This window comes from Aquarana catesbeiana, linkage group LG04 (assembly GCF_042186555.1).
Source record: "Aquarana catesbeiana isolate 2022-GZ linkage group LG04, ASM4218655v1, whole genome shotgun sequence".
NCBI lineage: Eukaryota > Metazoa > Chordata > Amphibia > Anura > Ranidae > Aquarana > Aquarana catesbeiana.
The window spans coordinates 186874222-186900798 of NC_133327.1; the positions used below are offsets into that span (position 1 = coordinate 186874222).

Sequence of the window (26577 nt, forward strand, 5' to 3'; positions counted from 1 at the left end):
GTTTGCCATCCTCATTGACTCCAGACTCAAAGAGACTCTCTTTTAAGGAGCGCTTGCAGAAGCCTCCTGTACATTTGTCTCCTAGCTTTGCAGTCCCACCCTTGCCTTCCTCACCTCCCATGCCTCCTGGTACCGAGTCAGTCAGTGAAGTGGAACCCATGCAGTTGGGCTTCACAGGTCTCTCTGCGGATGAGAGAACCCTTAGGAGGAGGGAGAGATTGTGCCTTTATTGTGGCCAGGCAGGCCATTTTTTGCAGTCTTGTCCTACTCGTCCAGGGAACGCCCAAGCCTTGAGGTCCTGTAGGGGACAGACTTCAGGTTGTTTCGTCCTCAGCTATACAGAAGGATAAGCCCCTGGTTCCGGTTCCCTTTCTTGGTCTGAATCGTTCGTCGAGATACAGGCTCTAATTGACTCTGGGTCTGCAGGCCTGTTCATTGATGCTGCCTTTGTATCTAAGCACTCAATTCTGCTGCAGCTTCATGCCACTCCACTTGCCATTGAGGCTCTTGACGGGAGACCTCCTACAGGCTTCCCATGTGACTCATGAGACTGCTCCATTGTCCATGGCCGTAGGGGCTCTTCACCATGAGATAATCCAATTCCACGTAATTTCCTCACCTAAGTTTCCGGTGGTTATTGGTTATCCTTGTTTACAGAGGCACAACTCCTCTTTTGATTGGCTTCATGTTGAGGTTCTCTCCCGGCCACCACAATGCAGCAAGACATGTTTTCAGAATGTGGCTAAGGTCCTATGCACCTCTTCACTTTCCTCCTTGCCGGAGGAGTACCGCGAGTTTAGCGATGACTTCGATTCTCTGGTTTCTTGATTTCCTGGCCTGTCCTGAAGTATGCTGATCTCTGGCTCCCTGACATCCTGGCTTGTCTGACTATTTGACTACGTTGCTCTGTTTACCTGTTACTGTTATTATTATTAAACAAATGTGTTTTTAACTGCACTTCTGTCTCGGTCTGATTCATGGTTTCTGACAGGAGTTATGCAGATGGCAGCATGAATATTGATGCAGCCCCAGCCTAGCCCAGAGATAGAGTGCTATGGACCATTTTATTCTGGACAGTTATTTTATAAAAAGAAAATTTTTACAGTCAACACCTAATGGAAAGCTTGCAAAATGGCCACATAATTGCCATGTGTATTTTTTTTTTTTATTATGCATTTATAAATACTGGTAGATATTTCACATACATTTTTTCATTATTTGTATAATTTTTTATTTTACAAAAAACTTAATATAGAGTGTTTTTCACAGAATATTAAGCTTTCCTAATAATAATGCTTATTGACTTTTTACTTGTTAACTGTCTGTCCAACTCAATTTTCATATGGGTTCATTTGGCAAAGGTCATGGTCGGATGTACTGTATATCTCATCTCATCTCCTAATCATTCAGCTGTGTGTTTTGTGAATCAAGCTGAAAATAGATAATAGATTAGCAGTAAAATTACGCAAGTGCTAAATATAAAATAGAGCCTAATTCATAATAATCGGATCTAATAAAGTATTTAAAAAAAAAGGATTTTTTTAATTATAGGACATTATAAATAAATAAGATGCATATAAGACACTATAATTTTTTTTAACGCAAGCAAAGAGGGGTGAAGAACAAATCCTTAGCTCTGCTCAAGACTTGCTCCTCTTATACACCAGCAATCCGGGTGCTGGCTACTGAATTCAGTCCCTACTCTCCATCAAAGATATAAAATAATGTATCAGCCGAACTCCAAATTTAGCTCAACTTGCCATGTTTTTATTAGTGATCAACAAAATGACTGCATATAACACTGTCTCCAACTGAACACCAACTACCAACTAACCATACCCTGGGTTCACACTAGTGCGATGCATTGCTCCATTCCCACAGGCAGTTCACACTGCCTTGTGTGAACCGCTGCAGATGTCATTAACAAGGTTAATGACACCCCCGGTTTAGTTCACAGATTGCACCGGGAACTGTGAACTCGCACAGGATTTGGATTGCATAGATGAGAACACCCATGCAATTCAATTCTAGTGCGGGGAAAAAAAAGTCCCTGCACTATTTTCTGTGCAAATCCAAAGCGAGTTGAGCCATACAACTGTATGGCTGAGCTCGCATTGCTCAGAGATTGCATGTGATCAGCACCTGCAGTGCGGGTGCGAATCACATGCGATCTCTGAGATCGCAGCAGTGTGAACCCAGGCTTAGGCTCTGTTCACACCTAGGCATTTTCTTTTCAGGCAGAAAGTTGCACGATTTTTGTAGCGATTTTGCCGGGATTTTGTCGAGTTTTTGTACAGGTAAAAAGTTCACCAATGTAAAAAGCAGAAAATGCCTGTAATCTGTCAAAAAGAAGCTCCTGTACTTTTTTGAGCTTCAAGCGTTTTGAGCTTCAGATGACAAAACACTCAGATGTGAACAGGGGCCATTGAAATGAATGGGATTTGTCTTGTTGGGCGTTTTTAGAGCTGAGGCTTACAGCAGAAAAATCCCCAAAAACGCCTAGGTGCGTACAGAGCCTACGACCCCTTTCATACTGAGGCGCTGTACAGGCGCTATAGCGCTAAAAATAGCGTCTGTAAACCGCCTCCCCTGTCACTCCAATGTGAAAGCCCGAGGGCTTTCAAACTGGAGCGGTGCGCTGGCAGGACGTCAAAAAAAGTTCTGCAAGCAGCTTCTTTGAGGTGCTTTAGGAGCGGTGTATACACCGCTCCTAAAGCGCCCCTGCCCATTGAAATCAATGGGCAGAGCCGCTGAAGCGGCGCTTTGCAGGCGATTTTAACCCTTTTTCGGCCGCTAGCGGGGGCTAAAAGCGCCCTGCTAGTGGCCAAAAAGCGGCGCTAAAACGGCAGTAAAGCAGCGCTAAAAATAGCGTCTTTTTACTGCCAACGCCCCCAACGTCCCAGTGTGAAAGTGCCCTTATTGAATCTTTTCACCACTTCCCCTATCCTTGTGAGCAAACCAGGAGTTGTGTTTTGGGGCAGAGACACTGTTGTATGTAGTCATCTGACAACTAGTAAACATGGCAAGAGAAGCTAAGTGTGGAGTGCTGATGATACATTTTTTTCAATATCTTTAAGGCTACTTTCACACTGAGGCGTATTTCAGGAGCTAAAGGGCTTAAAATAGCACCTGTAAAGCGCCTGAAAAACGCCTCCCCTGCCTCTCCAGTGGGAAAGCCTGAGTGCTTTCACACTGGAATGGTGCGCTTGCAGGATGGGCAAAAAAGTCCTGCAACCATCATCTTTGGGGCGTTGCGGAAGCGGTGAATACACAGCTCCTAAAACGCCCCTGCTATTGAAATTAATGGCCAGCGCTGCCAAAGCTTTTAACCCTTTTTCGGCCGCTAGTGGGGGGGTTAAAAGCGCCCTGCTAGCTGCTGAAATGTGTCACTAAAATGTCAGTAAAACGCTGCTGAAAATAGCGTTGCTTTAGCGCCTACGGCCCCCCGCCCTAGTGTGAAAGTGCCCTTAAAGAGAGGTGAAGCCTATTGAAAACAAGAAAGAATTAGAAACACAAACCAAACATATTCCGTAAGGGCACTTTCACACTGGGGCGCTGGGGGCATCGGCAGTAAAGTGCTGCTATTTTTAGCGGCGCTTTACCGTTGTTTGACGAAAAAGGGTTAAAATTGCCTAGGCGCTTTACAGGCGCTTCGGCAGAGCTGCCACTCCTAAAGCACTGCAAAGATGCTGCTAGCATGACTTTTTTTAAACATCCTGCCAGCGCACTGCTCCAGTGTGAAAGCCCTCGGGCTTTCACACTGAAGTGACAGGAGAGGCGCTTTACAGGCACTTTGCAGGCGCTAGTTTTAGCGCTATAGCGCCTCTAAAGCGCCTCAGTGTGAAAGTTGCCTAAAGTAATATGTTTTGATCTTCCCATTTGTACATAACAAAGAAAATAAACTTCAGTAATTTTGATGCTTTGTGTATTATCAGTAAGGCAACATAGTAACAAAAAATCAACTCCAATGTGGATGACTGTTATGAAATGATCAATTTTCTAACTGTCGGTTTATTTATTAAATCAATGAATCGCCAGAAGTTATCTACACTGTACACATATTTGTATTTCCACTGAAAAGATTGCATAGACTGTAATGGCCAAATATCATGCTTTCTAATGTTGGGTTTAATCATTGCACTGCGATTATATTCTGCTGTATGTCAACAACAGTTTCTCTTCTGTATGGTACTATTCAATGCACATCAAATACACACCATTGATTGATATTTTGTCATATAAATATGCACTATTTGTTTATATATTGTCTATCTATCTTTCAGTAGCGCTTGTTCCAAGGTAAAGCAGACAATATACAGCAATGTACAGCCATCCAACTCTAATGCACTGTGGGATCCAGATTTCATGGTGGACTTTATAGAAAACCCATCAGTGCACAATATTAACCACTTAGTGCTGGGGAAGATCCTCAGTGAGAATGCTGCTAACCGCTACAGTTTTGTGTGCAATGTCCTCATGAATGTATGTATGGGCCACCAAGATTCTGAGAGGTGAATATCATGTTGTATATAAAAAGCAGACCTTTCAGTGATTTTGCCTGTCTCTATTATTGAATTTCTGACATTTCCCAATATATAACATAATAATTCAAAAATGTGGTCCATGAGTTCCAGCACAGTGGTTTTGTCTTGGCTGAGATGCTGCAATCAGTCTGCTGCAAACAGGAGGAAGCATTTCTCCAGTCTCCTCTTCTCCATTCATCAACTGCAACTTTGTAACAATTCACAAGGAGGGGAGAGGCTTAAAGTATAACTGAAGTGTAGCACTCGCCCCCAAGGGAACTGCTGGATTTTTTAGGTCCCTCTGCCCTGCACCAGTGCCCTGCCCTTAGGTGGATCCAAGAACACTGACATACCTGAACAGTTTCAAATGGGCTTTATTTAAGATAGGGAAAAGTAGGTCAGACAAGGATAATAACACTAGAGCATATACAGTTTTGATTAGGATGGAGTGCCCTTTCCCCAACAGGGTAATTTGTAATCCACTGCATGAAAAAGCACAGTACCCTTTTGGCCATCAGCTTCTGACAAAAGCAACAGAGCAGTATTGATACAGGGTGGCCAAAGGTATCTCACTACTGAGGAAAATCCAGGTGCATCCTCTGGAGCAACTAGACACCAGAACAACTGGACGTTGGAACAAGTGGAACACTCTGGAACAGCAGATTAATACATGCAGCATGTTGTAATCTTTTCTCTGGCCCCTGCAGCCAGCAGATCTGCCCAGCTGCACTTTCCAGCCAGTTGCCCCAATGACCTCGGAGCCCTGTACGCAGGCTCCCAGCAGTTGTCCAAGACCTTGACTCCTGGCCTCCTAGCAATTGACTTCAATGCACATTCAGTCCTTACTTACCCAGATAGCCACCTTTTAGCTGTTGGTCTTAGCCACAGCATGTAGTTGGGGTTGGGGCAGTTCCTGGTACACTTGGTCCCCATTCCAAAGAATGGCAGTCCTCAGCCTTGGGGGTCCTGGTAATCTCCCCAGGTACCTGTTCCCTATGCAAGTCCTGAAATTCTGTCCCATATGGATGGTGGATTGAGCTTAAGCTGTGTCCAATCAGAATCCTCCTAGACTTCCCAGATGATCAGAAGTACTCCTGTGACCCAGTTGCTAGGGGTAGGTCCTCTTAAGCTAGTGCAATAGCCAATGACAGCTGTCCTCTCTCCTTGAACTGTCTAATCAGGTTGACGAGAAATACATTTCTTTGTGTAGTTGTACTTTAAACGCTGCTGAACAGCTCTTAAAAGAGCCCAGCCAGTGCTATAGAAGGCCAGACCTTATTTAATTTTATAGAGAGTGAAAAGGGATTAGAACATCTGTCAGGCTTTTTTGTGGCTGTCTTTATCCCCACTAGGAAGATATTGTATACCCTGTCTACTTGTTGACCACCAGGGATTTCCTTCACTTTGGAGGTTTTTATTTTCACTTCCTGTTGCTGGACAGGAAGTGAAGGGAAATCTCCCTAGAAAAAAAAGACCTCATAACCCTCCCTTACTCTATCCAAAAGTATTGCTCTCAGTTTTACTTTAAGAAGGGGTCTAACAGTTGTGAACAGTACAAAGAACTAACTGGGGGGGGGGTACTTCTTTCTGTCTATTTAACTTTATCATGCTTTAAAACCAATCCTAAACCAATGGGTCTATTGCTCAGAAGTTGTTTCGACATCTGTTCTTTGGTGATCCATATTATTAGTATTGTTTCTGCAGGATCTACGATATATCGAACCTGTGTGCTGAACTTACAGCTTGCTGCACTGTTCTCAGCTCGGAATGGCTGGGTGTACTTAAGGCTCTTTGCTGTTCCTCCAACCATGTGTGGGGATTTAATGACTTACTCTGCAGTGTGGATGTAAGTATTGGTCATATGCATAACTGTTTTGGTAACACTATTATTCAATGTTCGTAACCACCCTAACAATATATTTTTCTTGGTCTACAAAAAAAAGTTATCTGTAAACAGTAAGCAAGCCATATTTTTTATCTTAGTTTTTCAACAAATTTATTTATTACAGTTTTAAAATGGAAAATCTTTAATAAAAATTACACCACAATAAATTTTAATTTAGTTATCTCCACAAACTCTACAGAAACTGCAGGGAAACTTGGGTTGGATAGAAAAGAATTGATAAACACGTTTCAGTTTGTCACATATTGAGTCTACTTTTCTTCTTATCTTGTAGGTTAGTGATCTTTCATTCCATGACTCTCTGGCCACTTTTATAGCTGTCCTCATAGCAAGACATTGCTTTCCACTTGAGGATGTGGTGCAACATGTCGCTCTTCCCTCCCTCCTTGCAGCAGGTACCATATCTGAATACTAGAACTGTAAAGCTTTTTAAGTATACATTTGTTGTTTTTTTTTTATTTAACACTAAAGTAGATCTTCAGGCACATAAACACACTATTTCATCCTCTTATAAATTCATTAAATTATTAAATCTCTTTTTACATACATCTTGTACTTTACAAAATTTTATAATTCTCTGAACAGCAACATTAGGCTTTGAAGAAGGATGGGCAGCACATTGAGCTAATCAGGCTCTACTAAATTGCACTGCGCTGTCCATCTAAGAATGATGGGCATTGTTTTCTTGTGTATGACGTGCATTTGAATGCATGTCAAATTCCTGCTGAACCAGCCAAGATTTGAATCATCTATGGCTGGCTTAAGACTGATAGGGGGAGACAGCAGAGTAATAAACCACATCAGTGTCCTTCTGTTTCTTGACTATCTAATCACAGACTGAGTTGCTGGTAGCAGAGCAACACTTTGTTCCTTCAGCCAGTGAAGGAGTGACACATTCAAGCAGGTGAGTGTTTTCATCTCCTGTTGTGTCTTCCAAAATGATCTTGCCATTGGTGAGTTCTCACCAGTTTCATGGTCACCAGTGTGATGATATGCCCCTTACAGTAGAACAGCTTTGGAAGAGGGGACTTAGTACTGTGGGGACATTTTTCACATTAAGGCATGCGGGAATGTGTCACCATTCACACCTGAGCGTAGCAAAAATGCGCATGGTGCTTACATTTTGTTTTGCACTTTTCACGTGTTAACGCATGTTGCACCTAGGGCAGCCAATTGACTTGAGTGGGCTGCCCTATATGCGAAAAATGCCCCAAAATAGCTCTAGAACTTTTTCAGTCGTGGAGCATCTTGCACTTCTTTGGTGTGCATTTTGATGTGTTTCTAGTGCTTTTTTGTCACGCGACAAACACGCACAAAATGAGTGTCTGCTACCCTGGCTTGGGCTACCATTGCAGTGTGTTTTCAGCGTGTTTCCAAAACACATGGAAAAATGCATATTTTTGTGTGTCTTGTTTCGCGTTTAGGAAATGCATAGATGTGAATGCAGCTAGAGGATTACAGTATCTGCTGCTTATTTCTGTTAGAGACTTGAACAGCAAACTGCTAACTGCATATACAATATGGGCACTGTCTTACCTGCCCATTAATCAAAACAGCTCGACCCCCAACCACTGATTAGACAGTGAAGGCACAGAAAAAATATGTGTAAAGCCATCCCTCTCTTCCTATCAGCATGTTCCTTGTCAGCACATTTCCACGTGGAACAATACATATTTTTTAAAAGAAGATAACTAAGCATATTTTTCCAATTTTCCACATGCACTGGAGAACTAGCAAGGGTTTGAGGAACCCTTAGAACCAGCTCACCAAGGAGGGGACTGCCCCATGGTGGAATACATTGGTGATACATAACCCTCTCCCCTTGAGGGCACTCCTTACTAGACATAGTCAAGTGGCCATCAGCATTGGTCATCTGTTCTTTATGAAGGGGACCCTCGTTTTCTAGGGGAACACTCAAAGCATTCTTTCAACGCTGGAGGGCAAGTGGCCTGGTATCAGCATTGCAGGGCATGATAGTAAAGTGATAGGTTAAATATCCAGTTTATTTGCCTGCATCCCTGCCTATTAAACAAGAAGCTACCATTCTTGTCTTGACTTGGCAACCATCAAGCAATGTGTGTGGGCACTTAATGCTGTGGGTCTGTTATTTATTCAAATAATTGAAAAACGGGGCAGAGAGGTAACAAACCTCAGGACTTTAAAGGTTTGAGTGTAGAGATCAAAACTCATCAAAGTAGCATTAAAAATTTAAGTTTTTTATTAGGGAAGAGAATAAAAACATGAGAAGGAAGAGTACATCCATATCAAAAGATAAATTCATTTACAAAGCATATACAAGTAAAGCACTATCACTCTCAACATGTTTTACTCAATAGAGTTTCTTCAGGAGATTGATGGTGTGCCTCTTTTTATACTATGAATGAAAAAATATTTGAGTAAGTATCACATGAACGTATTAGAGAATAATGCATTAACATGACTAAACATGCAAATTGGCATAGGAACTATGGGAACTATGCAAAGAGGTTTTTTTGAAGAAAATTTTGAAATTTTTCATGTTTGGGATGTGGCGTTTTTTTTTTGATTTCTCCATCTTGCTCTTTATCACTGTTATTGATTCAGTTACAGTGACATGTGTGTCCAACTTTAAGCTAACTCAGTTTGTATGCACAATATGATTATAAAAATGGATGTCCTTCTCAAGCCTCACTTTTCAGCAGTGGAGTTGAGTATTCTGCCATGGCAGCCTACCTTTCCTTCCTCTCAAATGAGAGTTAACAGTTACTGCAAATGACATATTAAAAACAGCTAATGTTAACAAGACCACCAAAGATCTTTGTTTTCTGTATATAATTACAACCAATTATTGTTTTATTTCATTAAAGAGGGAGTCCACCTAAAAAAAAAAAAAAAAAATTAAAAGCCAGCAGCTACAAATACTGCAGCTGCTGTCTTTTAATAAATTTACAATAACCTGTCCTGGAGTCCAGCGATGTCGGCAGCCGAAGCCGATCAGTCGCTCGGCTCTCGGCTGCTGCTGCCACCATTCTCTGTGAGGGAATCAGGAAGTGAAGCGTTGCGGCTTCACTTCCCAGTCCCCTACTGCGCATGCGCGAGTCACGCTGCGCATTCTAAGTGGTCCCCGCTATCTTCTGGGACCTGTGTGTTTCCCAGGAGATGGCGGGGGCGGTGCGGGAAGGGGCGTGACTCCAGTGGGAGTCTATTCCAGGAAGTGGGAGCAAATACCTGTAGTAGACAGGTATCTGCACCCCTCTCCCCCCTGAAAGGTGCCAATTGTGGTACCGGAGGGGGGGAGGAATCAGATGAGCGGAAGTTCCACTTTTGGGTGGAACTCCGCTTTAAGACAGAGAACAACAGCCATTATTAAAATTGGAAAAGGCTTATTTTCAATTTTACAGTGTATTCATATGTTTGAAGCTACTGTACCTGTAATTACAGTGAATGGTCATGCACAGCTTTCATGATTGTCAGTTAAGTAGCAATTGTGGTTGATTAAGAGATACCTTTCTTCACAGCTTGTGGTGATCCTGATGCTGAGCCTGGAGCTAGAATGACATGCCGCCTCCTGCTCCATCTATTGAGAACACCTCAGTTTAGCCCACTGGGGGCAACAAATGGTAAGTTTTCACACAATTTTTCAGTAAGATAATTGAATCCACTCTTATTCATATCAGCTATAGTTAAGATCTGTAAAATCTACTAGAGGCTTTTACAGGATTTTTCAATAAGGTATCATTCATATTTTGCTAATTTAACAAAAATAAACTGAGGTCTGATTAGTTGATGCCATTTCCTATCATTTTCTACCTCATCATTGAACTTTGTGCTTACTGAATTGGAACAAACCAGCTTATCATGCTACATTAAATGTAATCAATGCTTACAGCTTAATGGAAAATGGCATTAAACATTTACCATATGAGTCCTTACTGTATTTGATCAATTTTTTTCTTAATAAACAGCAAATGTGATCATAAAGGAGTTTAATGTTTTCTGTCTAAAGATGAGGTTTGAGGTGAATACTCTGGTTCAAGGTCCTGGTGAATTTTTGTGCAGATTTGCCCAGGAGAATATTTTTAAAACCATAATGCACTGCCTGCTCATTGAACTTCAACCAGAAGTCTTAGAGGTACCCATAAGGGGCTTTTGCATTAGCCAGCTCCCTCACTTTAAAAGGTAGGGCACAGAGCAACCATAGCATTAGTGAAAATGAAGCTGTTGTAGTGAAAGCATACTGTAGGTAAAATTGGCAAACTGCACAGAGAGATTAGGGTAGGTTAACCACTTCCCACCTGGCTTATAGTAAAATGATGGACGGGTGGGTGTTCTCCTATCCAAGGTGGACGTCATATGACATCCTCCTAGTCGCATGCCCAGATAAACTGAGTGATCTATACCAGGATGTTGTGATTGCCCCAGGTAACATGATCACTGTGACCAATCACACTGATCACATGCTCACCAGGTAAATAACGGTCATGAATAGCAGCCATTCATGACTCATTATTTATTATTGTGATGCTGTGATTGGTCACAGTGATCACATAGTGTACAAGGCCAATCACAGGGCCCTGTACTGTGTGATAGCTGTGGCCAATCACAGCATTACAATAGTAAACAAGAGTAAAACAAGAGTTATGAATGAAAGCCATTATTGAAAGATCATCACTGTAACAAGCAATCACAGTGTAAAAAAAAAAAAAAAATCACCTTACCAGAGTAGTACAGTATCACTATGGCGACACTGCACTCCTCTGGTGACAGTGCACACAAAAAAAATTGAAAAAAAAAAATCATAAGAAAATATAAATTGCAAAAAAAATTATACTTTTTTTTAACATACTGTCACCAGTGTCCCAAACCACTGTCACAACAGTCACAGTGTCACCATAAGGATTTGTTCGCATGTGCAATGCTGTCTGAAAGGCCATCCATATTCAGATCACTCTTCAGAGAGCATTTGACAGGCAAAGAAAAGGCATTGCTTCCTCACCACCTGCTTTAACCCCTTGGACCCTGAACAAGCAACCCCATTCACTTGACTGGGTCATGATCAGCAGGAGTACAGGGGGTAAAATTACTGCTACAGCTGCAAAGCTAAGCATTGCAGCTACAGCATGGACTAACCCTAGCCTGTTTATTGACCACATTTCTGGCTGTTGCCTGGACTGATTCTTTGCCTGCTTGCTGACCATGTCTCTTCCTGTTCCTGAACTGACCCATCTGAATATCCCGCAGACTATGTTTCTGTGAAACACCAGTCCCAGCCATCCCTGTGGACAACTGCACTCCTGGAACCACAGCAGCTCTTTTGTTCTTCCTTTCTTCAGCCTCCTGTACTTCCTGGTCAGTGAACAGGGCATTCCTGGGGGCAGCCACGTACCAGTAGGCTAGGCTTGCCTGACTTATAGGAACAGGGACTGCTATAGGTGACGCTACTGGTTGATTTGTGTGCTCCACAAGATACAATGTCTGGTATAAAATCAGACCAAACAATGAAAATGTCTCACACATGTGGTATCCCTATATTCAGGAGGCATAGCAGAATGTGATTTTAGGTGTAATTGTAAGTATGCCCATGCTGTGTATTAGAAATAACTTGTTAAAATGACAACTTTGTGAAAAAAATATGTATTTAATTTCTTAAATTTCCAAAAAATAGTGACAAAAAATTACAACTTCAAAAACTCACCATGCCTCTTACTAAATACCTTGCTGTCTGCTTTTCAAAATGGGATAGATTGGGGGGGGGGGTATTTGTACAGTTCTGGCATTTTAGGGCCTCAAGAAATAGGATAGGCAGTCAGTGCATCAGGACTGGTCAATTTTCAAATAAACATACCATAGTTTGTAGACTCTATAACTTTCACACAGACTAAATAATATATACTGATTTGTTTTTTTTTTGTTTTTTTTTTTACCAAAGACATGTAGCAGAATATATTTTGTCCTAAACTTATGAAGAAAGAATATTTATTTGCAAAATTTTAAAACAGAAACTAAGAAAAACTTTTTTTTTCAAAATTTTTTTGAAATATATAGCAAAATGTGAAAAAAACCCAATGGTGACTAAATACCACCAAAGAAAGCTCTATCTGTCTTTAAAAAATATAGAAATTTAATTTGGGTGCAGTGTTGCATAACTGAGTAATTGTCATTCAAAATTGTGACAGTGCTGAAAACTCAAAAATGGCCTGGGCAGGAAGGGGGTGAAAGTGTCCGGTATTGAGGGGGTTAACTGTACTTTAATCTTAATTGCTCTTTGGGTACATAACATCATTGATAACACAGTATTCTAAATAAATAAAATAGTGGCGCTGTAAATTAAAAAATTCTAAAGTATATTATATACCGAAAATCTAAAGTGCTAGTATTGACACATATATATATATGGAGAAGACTGTGAATAAATAGCCTTCATAAATAACTGTAAACAGTCCGTGCAGTATTGCAGTTAAGCTTATTACATGAAGTCCAAATCAAGTGAATGTGTTGAACAAAACCTTCTAATATCGTACTCACATTCCTAAAACAACAAAACAGCATAACAAGACACTCTTTGTGATAGGCACTGATGGTCACGGCGCACCCGGGATGCAGCCAAAAAACTCTCACCCCTTCCCTCGCTGGATCCACAGCGATACGAGGAAATGAAGCCGGCCACAACTAATCACAGTGCGTCATATGTCATGCGCTGTTGCTGGGTTGCCGTGCAGCCACGCCTCCGACATGTTTCGTCATATCGACTTCTTCACAGGATTGGCTGCACGGCACGGCAACCCCTCCCTTTTATTCCCCGTTCAGAGGACTGGCAAACGTAATTCACATCACCCAGACTGCTGGCATAAGTGATGAAAGAGCGTCTGCGTGCACTGGCAAGCATGATCAACATGATAACAGATCCCTGGCCAAAATGATGTTAGAGAGCCTGCGCGCATCCAGTGTCCCCATGAACTCAATGCACCATTCCCATGGTATATATTGCACAGGTAGCAGCATTAAACGCCTAACCCGTGATAAATCCTAGTTGTGAAACGTGTCTTATATGGCAGCATGCTATTACACATAAAGACATGCCATACAATCATAAAAATAATGAAATGTAATGCATATCCTTCCACATGAAAACTGTGAATGACATTAGTGTACATTAACTGCATTAAGTAAATAGTGAAACGAAAAAGAAGAAAAGAGTGACATAAATACAATAAAACCTGAAGGGAAGGCATGTCAATCTAACTTTCCTTTCCTTATTTAACCCCTTCTAACTGCACCTATGGTGCAAAAGAGGTCAAAGAGAGCCGTGTGTATAAAAATAATATAAAACAGGAAGAATACCTCTAAGGTGAAAAAATAAAAATAAAAATAGAAATAAAAGATGAACAGATTCTCACCTACCACATTCATTCTTCTTTTTCGTTTACTATTTACTTAATACAGTTAATGTACACTAATGTCATTCACAGTGCAATGTATACCATGGGAATGGTGCATTGAGTTCATGGGGACACGGGATGCTCTAACATCATTTCGGCCAGGGATCTGTTATCATGTTGATCACGCTTGCCAGTGCATGCAGACGCTCTTTCATCACTTCCGCCAGCAATCTGGGTGATGTGAATTACATTTGCCAGTCCTCTGAACGGGGAATAAAAGGGAGGGGTTGCCGTGCCGTGCAGCCAATCCTGTGAAGAAGTCGATATGATGAAACATGTCGGAGGCGTGGCTGCACGGCAACCCAGCAACAGCGCATGACGTATGACGCACTGTGATTAGTTGTGGCCGGCTTCATTTCCTCGTGGCACTGTGGATCCAGCGAGGGAAGGGGTGAGAGTTTTTTGGCTGCATCCCGGGTCCGCCGTGACCATTAGTGCCTATCACAAGGAGTGTCTTGTTATGCTGTTTTGTTGTTTTAGGAATGTGAGTACGATATTAGAAGGTTTTATTCAGTTTATTTAATAAATGTTTTAAACGTTATTACACCATTGGAGGCATTATTTTTTCTTGCATGGTGACACATCTTTGCCTGCTGAGAGGCACTGCTAAAGTAAAGAGCTCCAGCTGATGTGGATCCAGTTTATCCAATCTGAGTGACCCCCTGGAGGGATGGTCATAATGCTTGTATGCCGCGCATGAGAGTGCAAGGCATATCTATTTGGTGAGTGTGGCTCCATTAGAGTGGAACACAATCACGATCGGTGTGGTGGAGGAGATTGTTTTGTGGCAGAGGAAGTTCACGTTAATAATACTTTGGATTCACTTGTTCAACACATTCACTTGATTTGGACTTTATGTAATAAGCTTAATTGCAACACTGCACGGACTGTTTACAGTTATTCATGAAGGCTATTTATTCACAGTCTTCTCCATATATACATGTGTCAATACTAGCACTTTAGATTATTGGTATATAATATACTTTAGAATTTTTTAATTTACAGCGCCACTATTTTATTTATTTAGAATACTGTGTTATCATATTTCCTTTTTAAGTTGGCAGCTTTAATCACTACTTATTTCATACCATAGCGCAGTGGTGGGGCATCAAGTTTTTTTTGCGCGACACTTGAGCACGTTTTATTACATAACATCATTGCTGTTCTTTTTTTTGTTTTTTTTTTGTTTTTTGTTATTTGGTCTAAAATGTTCTGTTGTGATTGATTTGACATCAGCAGTCACATTTAGCATTTTTAGGAAACTTTTTTTGTTGCAAGGCTTCCCTTTAAAAAGCCTTGCAAAACATGGTGGCGTGGCTTGGATCCGCTCTAAGAAGCTTAACTACAGAGCTCCTGTTCCACGAGGTCCAGCTATCTGACTACAACAGCTACAGACCTGATCTAGAATGGGGAGTGCAACCTGGAGTGCCTCAGCAACTCGTTCCCACTCGCCCAGAGACCAAGACACACAGCTAAATCGCCACATCCCGGAGATATTCTGGACACGGTCTCAGGGAGCCATGATGGCGTCTCAGGCCTCCTTGCACAAATCCCGCTGCTCCAACAGAGACACACACAGACACCGGAGCCGCAGTCCTCCCTTTCCTGACCTACACCCTGCCTCAGCATTAAGCCTGTCAGACCTCAGAACGGTGGCCGATGACGTAAAAAACACACTGTCAGCAACTATATCGGACCTACGATCCGACATACAGGCCATAGTTCTGAGGGTGGAAGAAGTAGAGGAGACCCAAGCCCGCCATGATGCTTCACTGTGCCAGGTGCAACAAGTGACAGAATCCCATGCTGTACACCTGAGGGAGATAAACGGCCACATGGAGGACTTGGATAACCACGGAAAATGCCGTAATCTCAGGGTAAAAGGTCTCCCAGAATCCTTTGAATCAGCACAGCTCACACACTCGGTAACTGCCCTCTTCAGTTACCTTCTAGAGAGACCCCCTGACTCCCCAGTAGCTATGGAGCGTATTCATAGAGCACTGCGCACGAGAGGTAGAGACACAGACCCGTCTAGAGACATTATTTGCTGTCTGAATGATTTCCTACTAAAGGAGGAGATACTCCGCAAAGCGAGAGGCCGGCCACACTTTACATTTCAGGGTGCAGACATTAACCACTTGCCGACCGCTGCACGCCGATTTGTACATCCCTACTTTGGGGACGGATATTGTTGTTATGGCAGCAGCTAGCTGCCATAACCCTGGTATCCCCGTGTTCGACCGGCAGTCGGTTACGAGATCAAAGTGGTCTCCGGGGCGGATTCGCCAGAAGATCACTTTTATCAGTGGCAGGAGAGGGCCCCCCCCTCTCGCTGCAATCCGGTGCCCTCCGCCGCTTACCGGAGCTGTCGGCAGCGGCGAAGGCGATCGCGTCTGTCCCCTGGGCTGACATGGAGACGAATGAGGGGAAAATGGCCCCCACCCATCTCCATGACACTGCAGTGCGAAAGCGACATCAAAACCCATAGCTCTTAATGGGCCAATTTATTTTTTTAATTTTTTTAAATGAAAAATTTTTTTTTTATTGCATTTTAGTGTAAATATGAGATCTGAGGTCTTTCTGACTTCAGATCTCATATTTAAGAGGTCCTGTCATGCTTTTTTCTATTACAAGGGATGTTTACATCCCTTGTAATAGGATAAAAGTGACACATTTTTTTTTAAAGTGTAAAAACAAAAAGTAAAAGGTAAATGAATAAGAAAAAAAAAATTTAAACACGCCACGTGAGTAGCGCCCGCATATGAAAACAGTGTTCAAACCACACATGTGAGGTATCACCGCGATCGCTAGAGCGAGAGCAATAATTGTCACCCTAGAACTCCTCTTTAACGCAAAACATGCAACCGGTAGAATATTTTAAATGTTGCCTATGGAGATTTTTAAGGGTAAAAGTTTGTCGCCATTCCACGAGCGGGCGCAATTTTGAAGCGTGACATGTTTGGGTATCAATTTACTCGGCATAACATTATCTTTAATTAACGAATTGATTACATACCATGTTCCCTCTAAAGTGCCAGTGTAAATAGTTAACAATAACAAAATTGTTGCAAAATTTGTGTAGAGATCTCAAAAAGGTGAGAAATAGTGTCCATGGTGACAACCATAAATTACTTTAAACTAAAGTCCAAAAAACAGACAAAAACACAAAAACAGGAAGCATCAAAGTGTTGAAATGTCAAGCAGTGAAAGCACAAAATCCAAATTCAAAATAAATAATGTTCATAAATTGGTGTAAGTATTCAAGACTTCTGGATAAATCCTCTTAATAATCGGCAAACATCAAGGGAACAGTAATCCACCACCATCACCGGCCACACAGCCTACTCACCAGATTGTGATGACTCCCTTCACAGGAGTCAAAGGCGCTTCAAAGACATGCCAGAAAGCTTCATATGATCACGGCTTGGTCCAAGTACTGGAAATCAGGAACGATGTGACTGTATGGACACTGGGTGGATGTAGATGGACCCTCGGATGGGGATTGGTCATAAAAAGACCGTTAATACCATGGATGGGAAAAGAACGAATGGAAAACTCCCATCGTGAAGTATGCCAAAAATCCCACGAGTGGGCGCAATTTTGAAGCGTGACATGTTGGGTATCAGTTTACTTGGCGTAACATTATCTTTAATTAACAAATTAATTACAAACCGCGCTCCCTCTAAAGTGCCGGTGCAAATAGTTAAGAATCACTATTTTGTGATTGTTAACTATTTGCACTGGCACTTTAGAAGGAGTGCGGTTTGTAATTAATTTGTTAATTAATCTTTCTTTTTTCACTTTCCTTATAACATGCTGCCCCTAAAAACATAATATTTAATTCATCAGTTTCCTTCTGTGTGGGTTGGTGGTTTCTACCATTTGCAATAAAGTAACATTATCTTTCACAATATAAAAAAAAAATTGGGCTAACTTTACTGTTGTCTTATTTTTAAATTCAAAAAAGTTGATTTTTAAAAAAAAAGTGCGCTTGTAAGACTGCTGCGCAAATGACAGAAAGTATTGCAACAATCGCCATTTTATTCTCTAGGATGTTAGAAAAAAAATGTATGTTTGGGGGTTCTAAGTAATTTTCTAGCAAAAAAAACTATTTTTAACTTGTAAACAACAAATCTGAGAAAGAGGCCCGGTCTTAAAGTAGTTAAGATCTTCCAGGATCTTTCCAACATAAGTTTACAAAGAAGAAAGGACCTGAAACCCCTGCTGGATGTTCTGAGAACCAGGGCTATAGTTTACCGCTTGAAGTTCCCTTTTTGGTTATCAGCTACACTCAATGGCCACACTGTGAATCTCAGAGTCCCAGAAGACCTGGAACACTTCTGCACAACCCTCAACATACCACTGGTTGATTCGCCTGACTGGTATAGTGACTTCCGTCTCCCGCCATTACACAGGGCTGTTTTCATGGAAGGCATCGCTGAAGCAGGCAATGAAAGCTTCAGCATACGCCACCGACGTACTCACCCTCCGCTTTCACCCTCCGCTCTCACCATCTAAAGCATTGGGGATGCCGAAAAACAGGAGCCCCACCTCATCACCGGATCATCACAGAGCCAGACATTCCTAATGAGGTAACAAGAACGTATTCAATTCTGATGTACCCCGTAGACGCTGCATCTTGTGGTTCTACTGCCACTACTATCTCCCTATCACATTAACGTGCCCAGCAATACACAATGAATAACCACAAGGCATTTTTGCCTGTTCAGTGCATACCCGGAACTCCTGCTCTGAGATGCCAAGCGACCTCTAAGTCAGCTCATGCACTTATGAGTCAAACTGCTTTACCCATCAGAGATGAACCAGATTGCTAAAATTTTACCCCTCGCAGCACTCTATGTTAAACCCTGAAATGACTGACAAATAAAGGATCATTACCTCCATTTGGACTCTGACACTAGAGCCATCCTCTGAAAATGTACCTTTCAATGGCAGGCCTGTTCACCCCCACTTTGAGCCACATATTCTCACATAAGGATGGACAGCACTTCTGTCAAGGACCTACCCACAAAGGGCTTTGTTACTACCCAAAAAGGAGAGACACTGGGATTGCTAACAATTCTAATTAGCACGTACAAGGAATTTAGAACATTACCTTTTTACCAGGTAATGCCACAGACAAACTAAATGGCTTATCCAGGGCCTATCCCACAACATGCCTGAATCACCAGATTTGAACTTAAGACTATACTCCTCATAGGAGCGACCACTAGACTTGACCTGTTAACTATGATCTTCTTTTTTTGCAGATTTTGCACCTTATTATTTCTAGTCTGTTATCTCTGAACTACGGTAGTCCCAAGGATCAGGTAACAAAGCTCATCCTCCATTTGACCATTTGACCATTTGACCCTAATCAGGTAGGACTAGAATAACCTATAAATACAGAATATAACACTATACAGTATATCTTCTTCCTATACCTGTACAGCAGGAGGATATGTTCTGTTATACCATTAAAGAAAGACAATATCAATATGGAATGTCTCCTCCTTACCTGTTGAACACTAATGTAGCAAACGCATACCACTTAGCGTACTGCTTCTGCACAGGACCGGAAACATAGCCAGAGGTCACACCTATTCACCCCAAATCACTTTTTCCATACTGATCCTTGATACCCCAGTGAGAGACATCCCCAGATGTAGTTTACCTAACCTTTGCAAAAATTTATAGGCTCCCATCAAGGAGGACATTCCCATCACTAAAGCCAGGATCTGCCTTGGAGCCAGGCTTAAAAATACAGAGAACTCAGAAATTCAATAGGACTCAATGCACTGATTATTCTCATGCATGGCACAATAACATGGGACAGGGTCCTACGGGGTACAGCCTCACGAGTTCAAGTGCAATGACCACATCCTACACGTTTGAAGACTTAAAGTTGGTCTCTGGGACTGGTGAGGCTCGATATTTTAGGAATACTGCAATGTTATGATAAGTTGGTTCAATATCAGTTTCAATTTTTCAGGATTTCTTGTTCAGACAATGTATGTTATTTAAAATGTAGAATACCTGGTTTCCACTCCTTACACGTGGTACTCGGTGGCAATTTGTTCCACAACACACATTCACCCTCCAAAGACATCAGAGAGAGAAACCACATCTCCTCCCACATCACTAAGACAAACTCTGCTCATCCACACACACATGCATATATACAAAAACTTACTTATACGTAAATGTACACATTTACTCCCCTATCACCACCATACAACTCTCACTTCCAGCAACCAGAGCTCACAGGAACTAGAGTGATGCTCCATTCAGGAAAGGTACCCAACCACCCTCACACACAGAGGACTCTGAGAGTTCTGTCTGACCTCTACTGGCTGACTAGTTGGAGAAGATAATTTCTATTCGCAGTCAGTTATTGCAAGATCCCACTACCCCCTCTCCCCCACCACCCACAACCCCTCTCCTCAGCAAACAACCATACATACCTGTACTACCCCTGTTCGCACCAACGTACGCTTTAACCTTTTTTCTGACCCCCACTTCCCTTCTTTACTAGACCGAGAAATCGTCTCTTGCTTCCCTCTGGTGGGCGACCCCATTTCAGGTCTAACAAATCTTAGCTCACTATGGATACCCCTAATTCCTCAACAAGGAATATTTCCCTTAAAATAATCTCACTAACTGCAAAGGGGTTGAATATCCCTGAGAAACGCTCCAGAGTGTTAAACAGTAGTGTTAAACAGTATGCGGTGCGTGAGAGCGGATATAGTATACCTACAGGAGACACACCTCTGCTCTTCTGCTGTTCCTAAGCTATCAAATAGGGACTTCCCAACGTACTACCACGGAACCTCACCAGATTCCAAAGCAAAGGGAGTCTCAATTCTCATATCCAAAAATGTCACTATTCATATTACAGACACCCTCATTGATGACCACGGCAGATATATCTTCCAAGGGGAGCTTTCAAAACTGACCCATTACCTTAGTCAATATTTATAGCCCAAACACATCCCAGGTCTCATTCTTTCGCACAACTATGCAAATTGTCGCCAATTTTAAGCATGGCATGCTAATCCTAGGAGGCGACTTCAATGTCCCTCTTGACCCTCTTACGACACGTCAACAGGGTCCTCCAGCCTACCATACAGAGCTTTACACCAAATAAGACTCAGTTTACAGACCCTCCTATTGCACGACACATGGCGCACCCTTAGACCACAAGAAAAATATTTCACCTTCTTCTCAGCCCCACACAACAAATATTCAAGACTGGACTACCTTTTCCTAACACAACATAATCTCTCCTATCTCACCAAGGCAACGATAGAACCAATGACCGTGTCAGATCACCACCCGATCATGATTACCCTATCCCTTCCTGACAAGATCACACTTACCAAAATCTGGAGACTGGACCCCATGGTCTTGACCGACGAAACTCACGTAAACACACTCACCAAATGCCTGGACAATTACTTTACAGATAATGACACTTCGAAAATAACTCAATGGGAAGCACACGTGTCTTACGAGGTAGACTCATCTCTATGGCCACCAAAATTAGGAAAGGATAGAAAACAGCGACTCTCAGATCTGTTCAAAACACTTAAGACATTGGAAGCCCTCCACAAAAAGACGCTAGCACAACAAACATACCAGGAACTAGCTGATAAACGTAAACATATACAAGAAGAACTAGGCCGAAGTATCAGGAAAAACTTTATGTTGTCACAAAAACTTTTTTATGAGTTCGGGAACAAAAGCGGACACCTTTTAGCCCAAGCATTACATGCGAGAAAAAAGCCAAAACAGGCCACAAGTTGCACTCCGGTGACATTTACACGAAAATCTACGACATAGCGAATTTGAGAGATTTTACTCAACCCTATATCACATTGACAAGGTGAATACATCGGTCCCCTCACCTGAGATGAGGCACCATAAAATTATGGAGTTCCTAGACAAATTCTGCCCCAAAGGAATCTCAGCTGATTCTGCTGACACGTTAGAAGGCCCGGTCACTCCGCTAGACTGGAAAGAAGCAATCAAAAAACTAAAATTGGGAAAAAGTCCTGGCCCAGGCGGCCTGTTGGCTACATACTACAAAACATTTGCAGAAACACTATGCACTTCATACTTAAAAGCATTTAACTCCATATCCTGTTCTAACCCACTCACTCCAGGAATGCTGGAAGCTCACATAACAGTAATACTAAAAGCAGATAAGGACCCATCACAAGCAGCAAACTATAGGCCAATTTCGCTCCTTAATGTGGACATCAAAATTTTTTCCAAAATTTTAGCTAATAGATTACTACCTCTACTCCCTTCCATTGTCTCCCAAGATCAAGTTGGATTTGTCCCTGGAAGAGAAGCCAGGGAAAGCTATCAACTTATATCATCACATCATATCATCAAACCAAAATGGCTGTTTCCTTTCCCTGGATGTGGAGAAGGCATTCAACAGGGTAGCATGGGATAACATGGAAGCAGTCCTACAAGCACTGGGCATAAAACAGTATATGATCAGTCTTACAATGTCCCTATATGCAAAACCCTTGGCTTGGATTAGAGTAAATAACACCCTGTCAAGTGCCTTCTCCATCCATAGTGGAACACGGCAGGGGTGCCCCCTGTCTCCTATTCTCTTTGTCCTTACCCTTGAGCCTTTACTTTGCTCCATTAGGCAGAACCCAGACATCCAAGGGATCAAAGCCAACCAGAGAGAATACAAACTAGCTGCTTATGCAGATGATATCTTACTGTTTCTCTTAAATCCACAAACCACGTTACCGGTATTACTAGACGAATTCCAATGCTTTAACTTGATTTCCAACCTTAAAATCAATTTCTCGAAGTCTTTTGTCCTCAATATATCTTTACCGCAATCCCTGGTCACACAATGCAAGGAAAATTTCCCCTTCCAATGGCAGACAGATGCAATTACCTATCTTGGCATACAACTACCCGCCAAATTGACAGACCTATACGTGAAGAACTACCTACCAATATTGAACAAACTGACCACTGACCTTAAAAATTGGAATAGACCAGTGTTCTCATGGTTCGGAAGGGCGGCGATATTGAAAATGAATGCATTACCAAGAATGTTTTACATTTTACAAACAGTACCAATACAAATACCGCAGGCCTTCTTCAAAGGCCTGCGGTATTTGTATTGGTACTGTAGAAGCCTTAGCTTTAACTTCATATGGGGAGGACACAAGCCCAGAATAAAATACACACAATTAGCCTTACCCAAACACCTAGGAGGTATCGGCCTCCCGGACCTCGTGAATTATTATAAGGCAGTCCATCTAACCAGAATACTCGACTGGAACCTACACGCATCCTCAAAAGATTGGGTGGGTCTGGAAGATTCATTTTTGAAATTACACTTGGCATCAGTACCATGGATACTAGATTGGCATATCCCCCGGAACTTAAATCACACACTCTCTTAAGGCCAACCACACAATGCTTTAGCAAGATATGCAAACAATCCTCCCTCTCGACGGTACCAGGCCCATTATCTCCAATAAGAATAAACCCTGACTTCCCCCCAGGCATGACTGTTGACGTTTTAACACAGCATTGGTCGGAGGAAAAGGTCCTTGCTTATCATTTCTTTGACTAAGGTAAACTCTACACAGCACCTCTCCTCTCTACACAATTTGACAGTCCCCCGATACTGCCATGGACATACCTTTTACTTGCACAGTACCTAGGAACATTAGACAAGAAATCCTCATGCTCTAGACAGCTTACGCCTTTTGAACACCTCTGTTCCCAGTCGTCCCCCAAACACACCTGATTTCTGCCACACATTCCCTTCTTTTCATGCACTGTCATCCCAACAACCCAGCAATGTGTAAAGTTTGGGAGAAAGACCTGTCACTATCTCTAACACCAGTAGATTGGGGTAACATTTACCTCAACATCCACAAAGGGTCCATTAATGTATCAACTCAGGAAAACGATTACAAAAACCAATCCCGCTGGTATCGCACACCTGACTTACTACACAAATTCAACCCAGCAATCTCGGATTCCTGCTGGAGATGCAATACACAACCGGGCACATTTGGTGGGAATGCCCACAAATCCAATCATTTGGAAAGAAGTACATCGCATAACCTCCCTTGTCACTTCATATAACTTGGAATGGTCACCAGCTCAGTTTCTCCTACATCATTGAAACATATCTCATCGCACCTACCACAAATCCCTGGCAATGCACATGGTAAATGCGGCAAAACAGTGCATACCAATACATTAGAAATCCCAAACCATTCCGTCGCTGAAAGAATGGTTCTGCAGAATCAAAAGAATTGCCGAGTTAGAGGAGAGAAGAGACGGTCAAGTTTATTCCCAGAGGCAGTAGCCCTGTCCCCCATATCACCCACCCTCTCCTATAGGCCTCCCCCCCCACACCCATGGACAGCTCCTCTCCTTATTATCAAAAACCCCTAAGCATGGGCACACATACCCTCACCCCCACCACTCTCTAGGTTACATTCTCCCTACCCTCATACGTTCCACCCCCCCCCCCCCTTTTTTTTTTCCTCTCCACAACTAGTGACCATAACAGGTTACCAGTAACTACATACCATACACTCATCATACTCGATCCTCTTCCTACACTTCAAGATCACCTACGCACACATAGAGATGACCTAGATGGTCAAGAAAGAAACCGACTGATTGAACTCTCACAATATTGGAATCAGTTTCTACATACGGGTGATACACCCACTTATACAGACCCCACCTTGGGATGACACAATGGTTACTAAAAGTTACCACAAAGTTATGGACTTGATTTAAATAACAGAACCATTATGATTAAAATGCTTTGACGTTTCGATACTGTAAATCAAAGTCTATATAGACACCTAGGATCGCTCCTTATACTTTAATCTGTTATTCATGATATTTTACTTAATGTTTATGCTCAATTTTTCTGTACAATAACACATGTTAACCTGTTTGTTTGACTAAGCAAATAAAAACCTTTTGGAAAAAAAAAGCCTTGCAGCATGTCGATGTATGTCGATAGAGCTTTTATTTTAGGTTAAGCTGCTTTTTTGCTGCAAGTTTCAGGATTTTATTTGTGTGTACGGATGTGTGTGTATCTGCCTAAAGCAGATCATTCACCAACCATCTCTTATTTAAGCTATCTTTTGTTTTCAATACGCCTGTAAGCATCCCTTTTCCAACTATGCCAAGTGTGTGGGCGGGGTCAATGCGCCCATGCACATGGGGTACATCTTGTGCATAGCGCGCTCATTAATTCTTGGGACCAGGCAGAGACTGTGGTCATTTGAAGAAACTACCATTAAGGCAGTTTCCTGACTTAAGGATGAGCCTTCACTGTGTGTAGTAATATAGTTCAGAATTCCTTTGAAAAGCAACTTGTCCCATGTTCTACACATTGTAACTTAGATGTTGCATTAGGAGGGACGTGCTGAGCCTGCGCCCACTCCACCAGTCCAGTATACCTCTGTTACCTCACTTCCAGTAACAGAATAGGGTCCTGCCGAGCACCTCTTACTTAACTCTTCCCTACCTTGTGACCAGGCTGTAGATCTTTGTAATACAGGTTCAGATCCGGTTGCCATTTGATTCCGAACCACTAAGGAGGGAGCCAAAAGATCGACCCCCTCGCTACTGGAGAACCCATCACTCTTACCAGGTACCACGCTTAACAACTGGTTGCTTGTAGCTTGTTCCTTCACTTGGTTACCTATAGCAACTACAATCCTCTTCTTATCCTGCCTAGTTAACTTTTTGTAGCAGTGTTACTTCATACCCCATAGCACTTTACAGACTCAGGTTCTTTTGATACGCTAGAACCAACATGCATCCCTTTGAGTAACTTCAGACCATGCTCTTGCTGGTTAAGATAACTTTACTAAACATGATGCGGCATACAGTTCAATGTGAAAGATGTCCTGTCCCTGATCCTAACTAGAATAGTACAGTGGCCTAGGCATACCTCCGTGAGGTGAAAGTCCATTATGGCATTGTCCATGGCTTCGATGTCCTCCGCAATCCCCAGTTTCTTCAGCAGCGCCACAACTGTGCTCCCAGAGGAGGATACATCTCTTGAACCCACCGGTACCAATGTTCACACTCCTTTGTGAAATACCTGTAGATTACATGCCAGTGGCTTGTCTGTGTCTTCTTCCCATGCATACTGCAGCCCTCTGGGCACAGACCTCCCCCTTTTATTTACAGCACAGGGAAGAGGCAAGGCAGAAAGGCAGCAAGACTGGGGAAGCAGGTTTAAATACTTTCCTTTCCTGGGCATCCTGTCTCACCTGCCAAATCAAAACACAGTTCAGCCACTGCATCATTGGAAATAAATAAAACTCAGTGCAAGAATAATGTGCACTTAAACCACCTCACATTATATCACTCACATTCAACACATCCACTATCCCTAAAAATAAAAAATAAATAGGCATACACCAGTTAGGCCTAGTTAGGCCTATTATCCCTGATTAAAACGGTCCTCCTGTTTTGCTGTTGCCCAGTTTTACACTACTGTATCCTCTGCAGTATCTTAGTTCTTGTAGTAAAACACCTGATTGTACTCTTTTTCTTTACTACATATCAGTCAATTCTATCTGATAAAAATGTCCTCCTGTTGTCTTAAGTTTACACTGCTGTATCATCTGCGTTCTCGTAATTCCTAATGAGAGCTTGACAGAAAGTGACCAGCGGCAGTACAGATTTCCATCAGTGA

General features: G+C 42.2%; 1 protein-coding gene across 5 annotated transcripts in view; it reads left to right on the forward strand.

The window, feature by feature from the left end:
* The window catches only part of MED12L (mediator complex subunit 12L), a 777103-nt gene that overhangs the window by 554079 nt on the left and 196447 nt on the right, over positions 1–26577 (forward strand). For all 5 annotated transcript variants that reach the window (XR_012243786.1, XM_073625995.1, XM_073625994.1 and 2 more), the window contains exons 22-25: positions 4284–4511; positions 6228–6369; positions 6701–6821; positions 9924–10025. Coding sequence is in view for 4 of the 5 variants with exons in the window: in XM_073625995.1 (XP_073482096.1) it covers positions 4284–4511; positions 6228–6369; positions 6701–6821; positions 9924–10025 (593 nt within the window). In the remaining variant the exon portion in view is untranslated. The remainder of the gene's footprint in view (positions 1–4283; positions 4512–6227; positions 6370–6700; positions 6822–9923; positions 10026–26577) is intronic.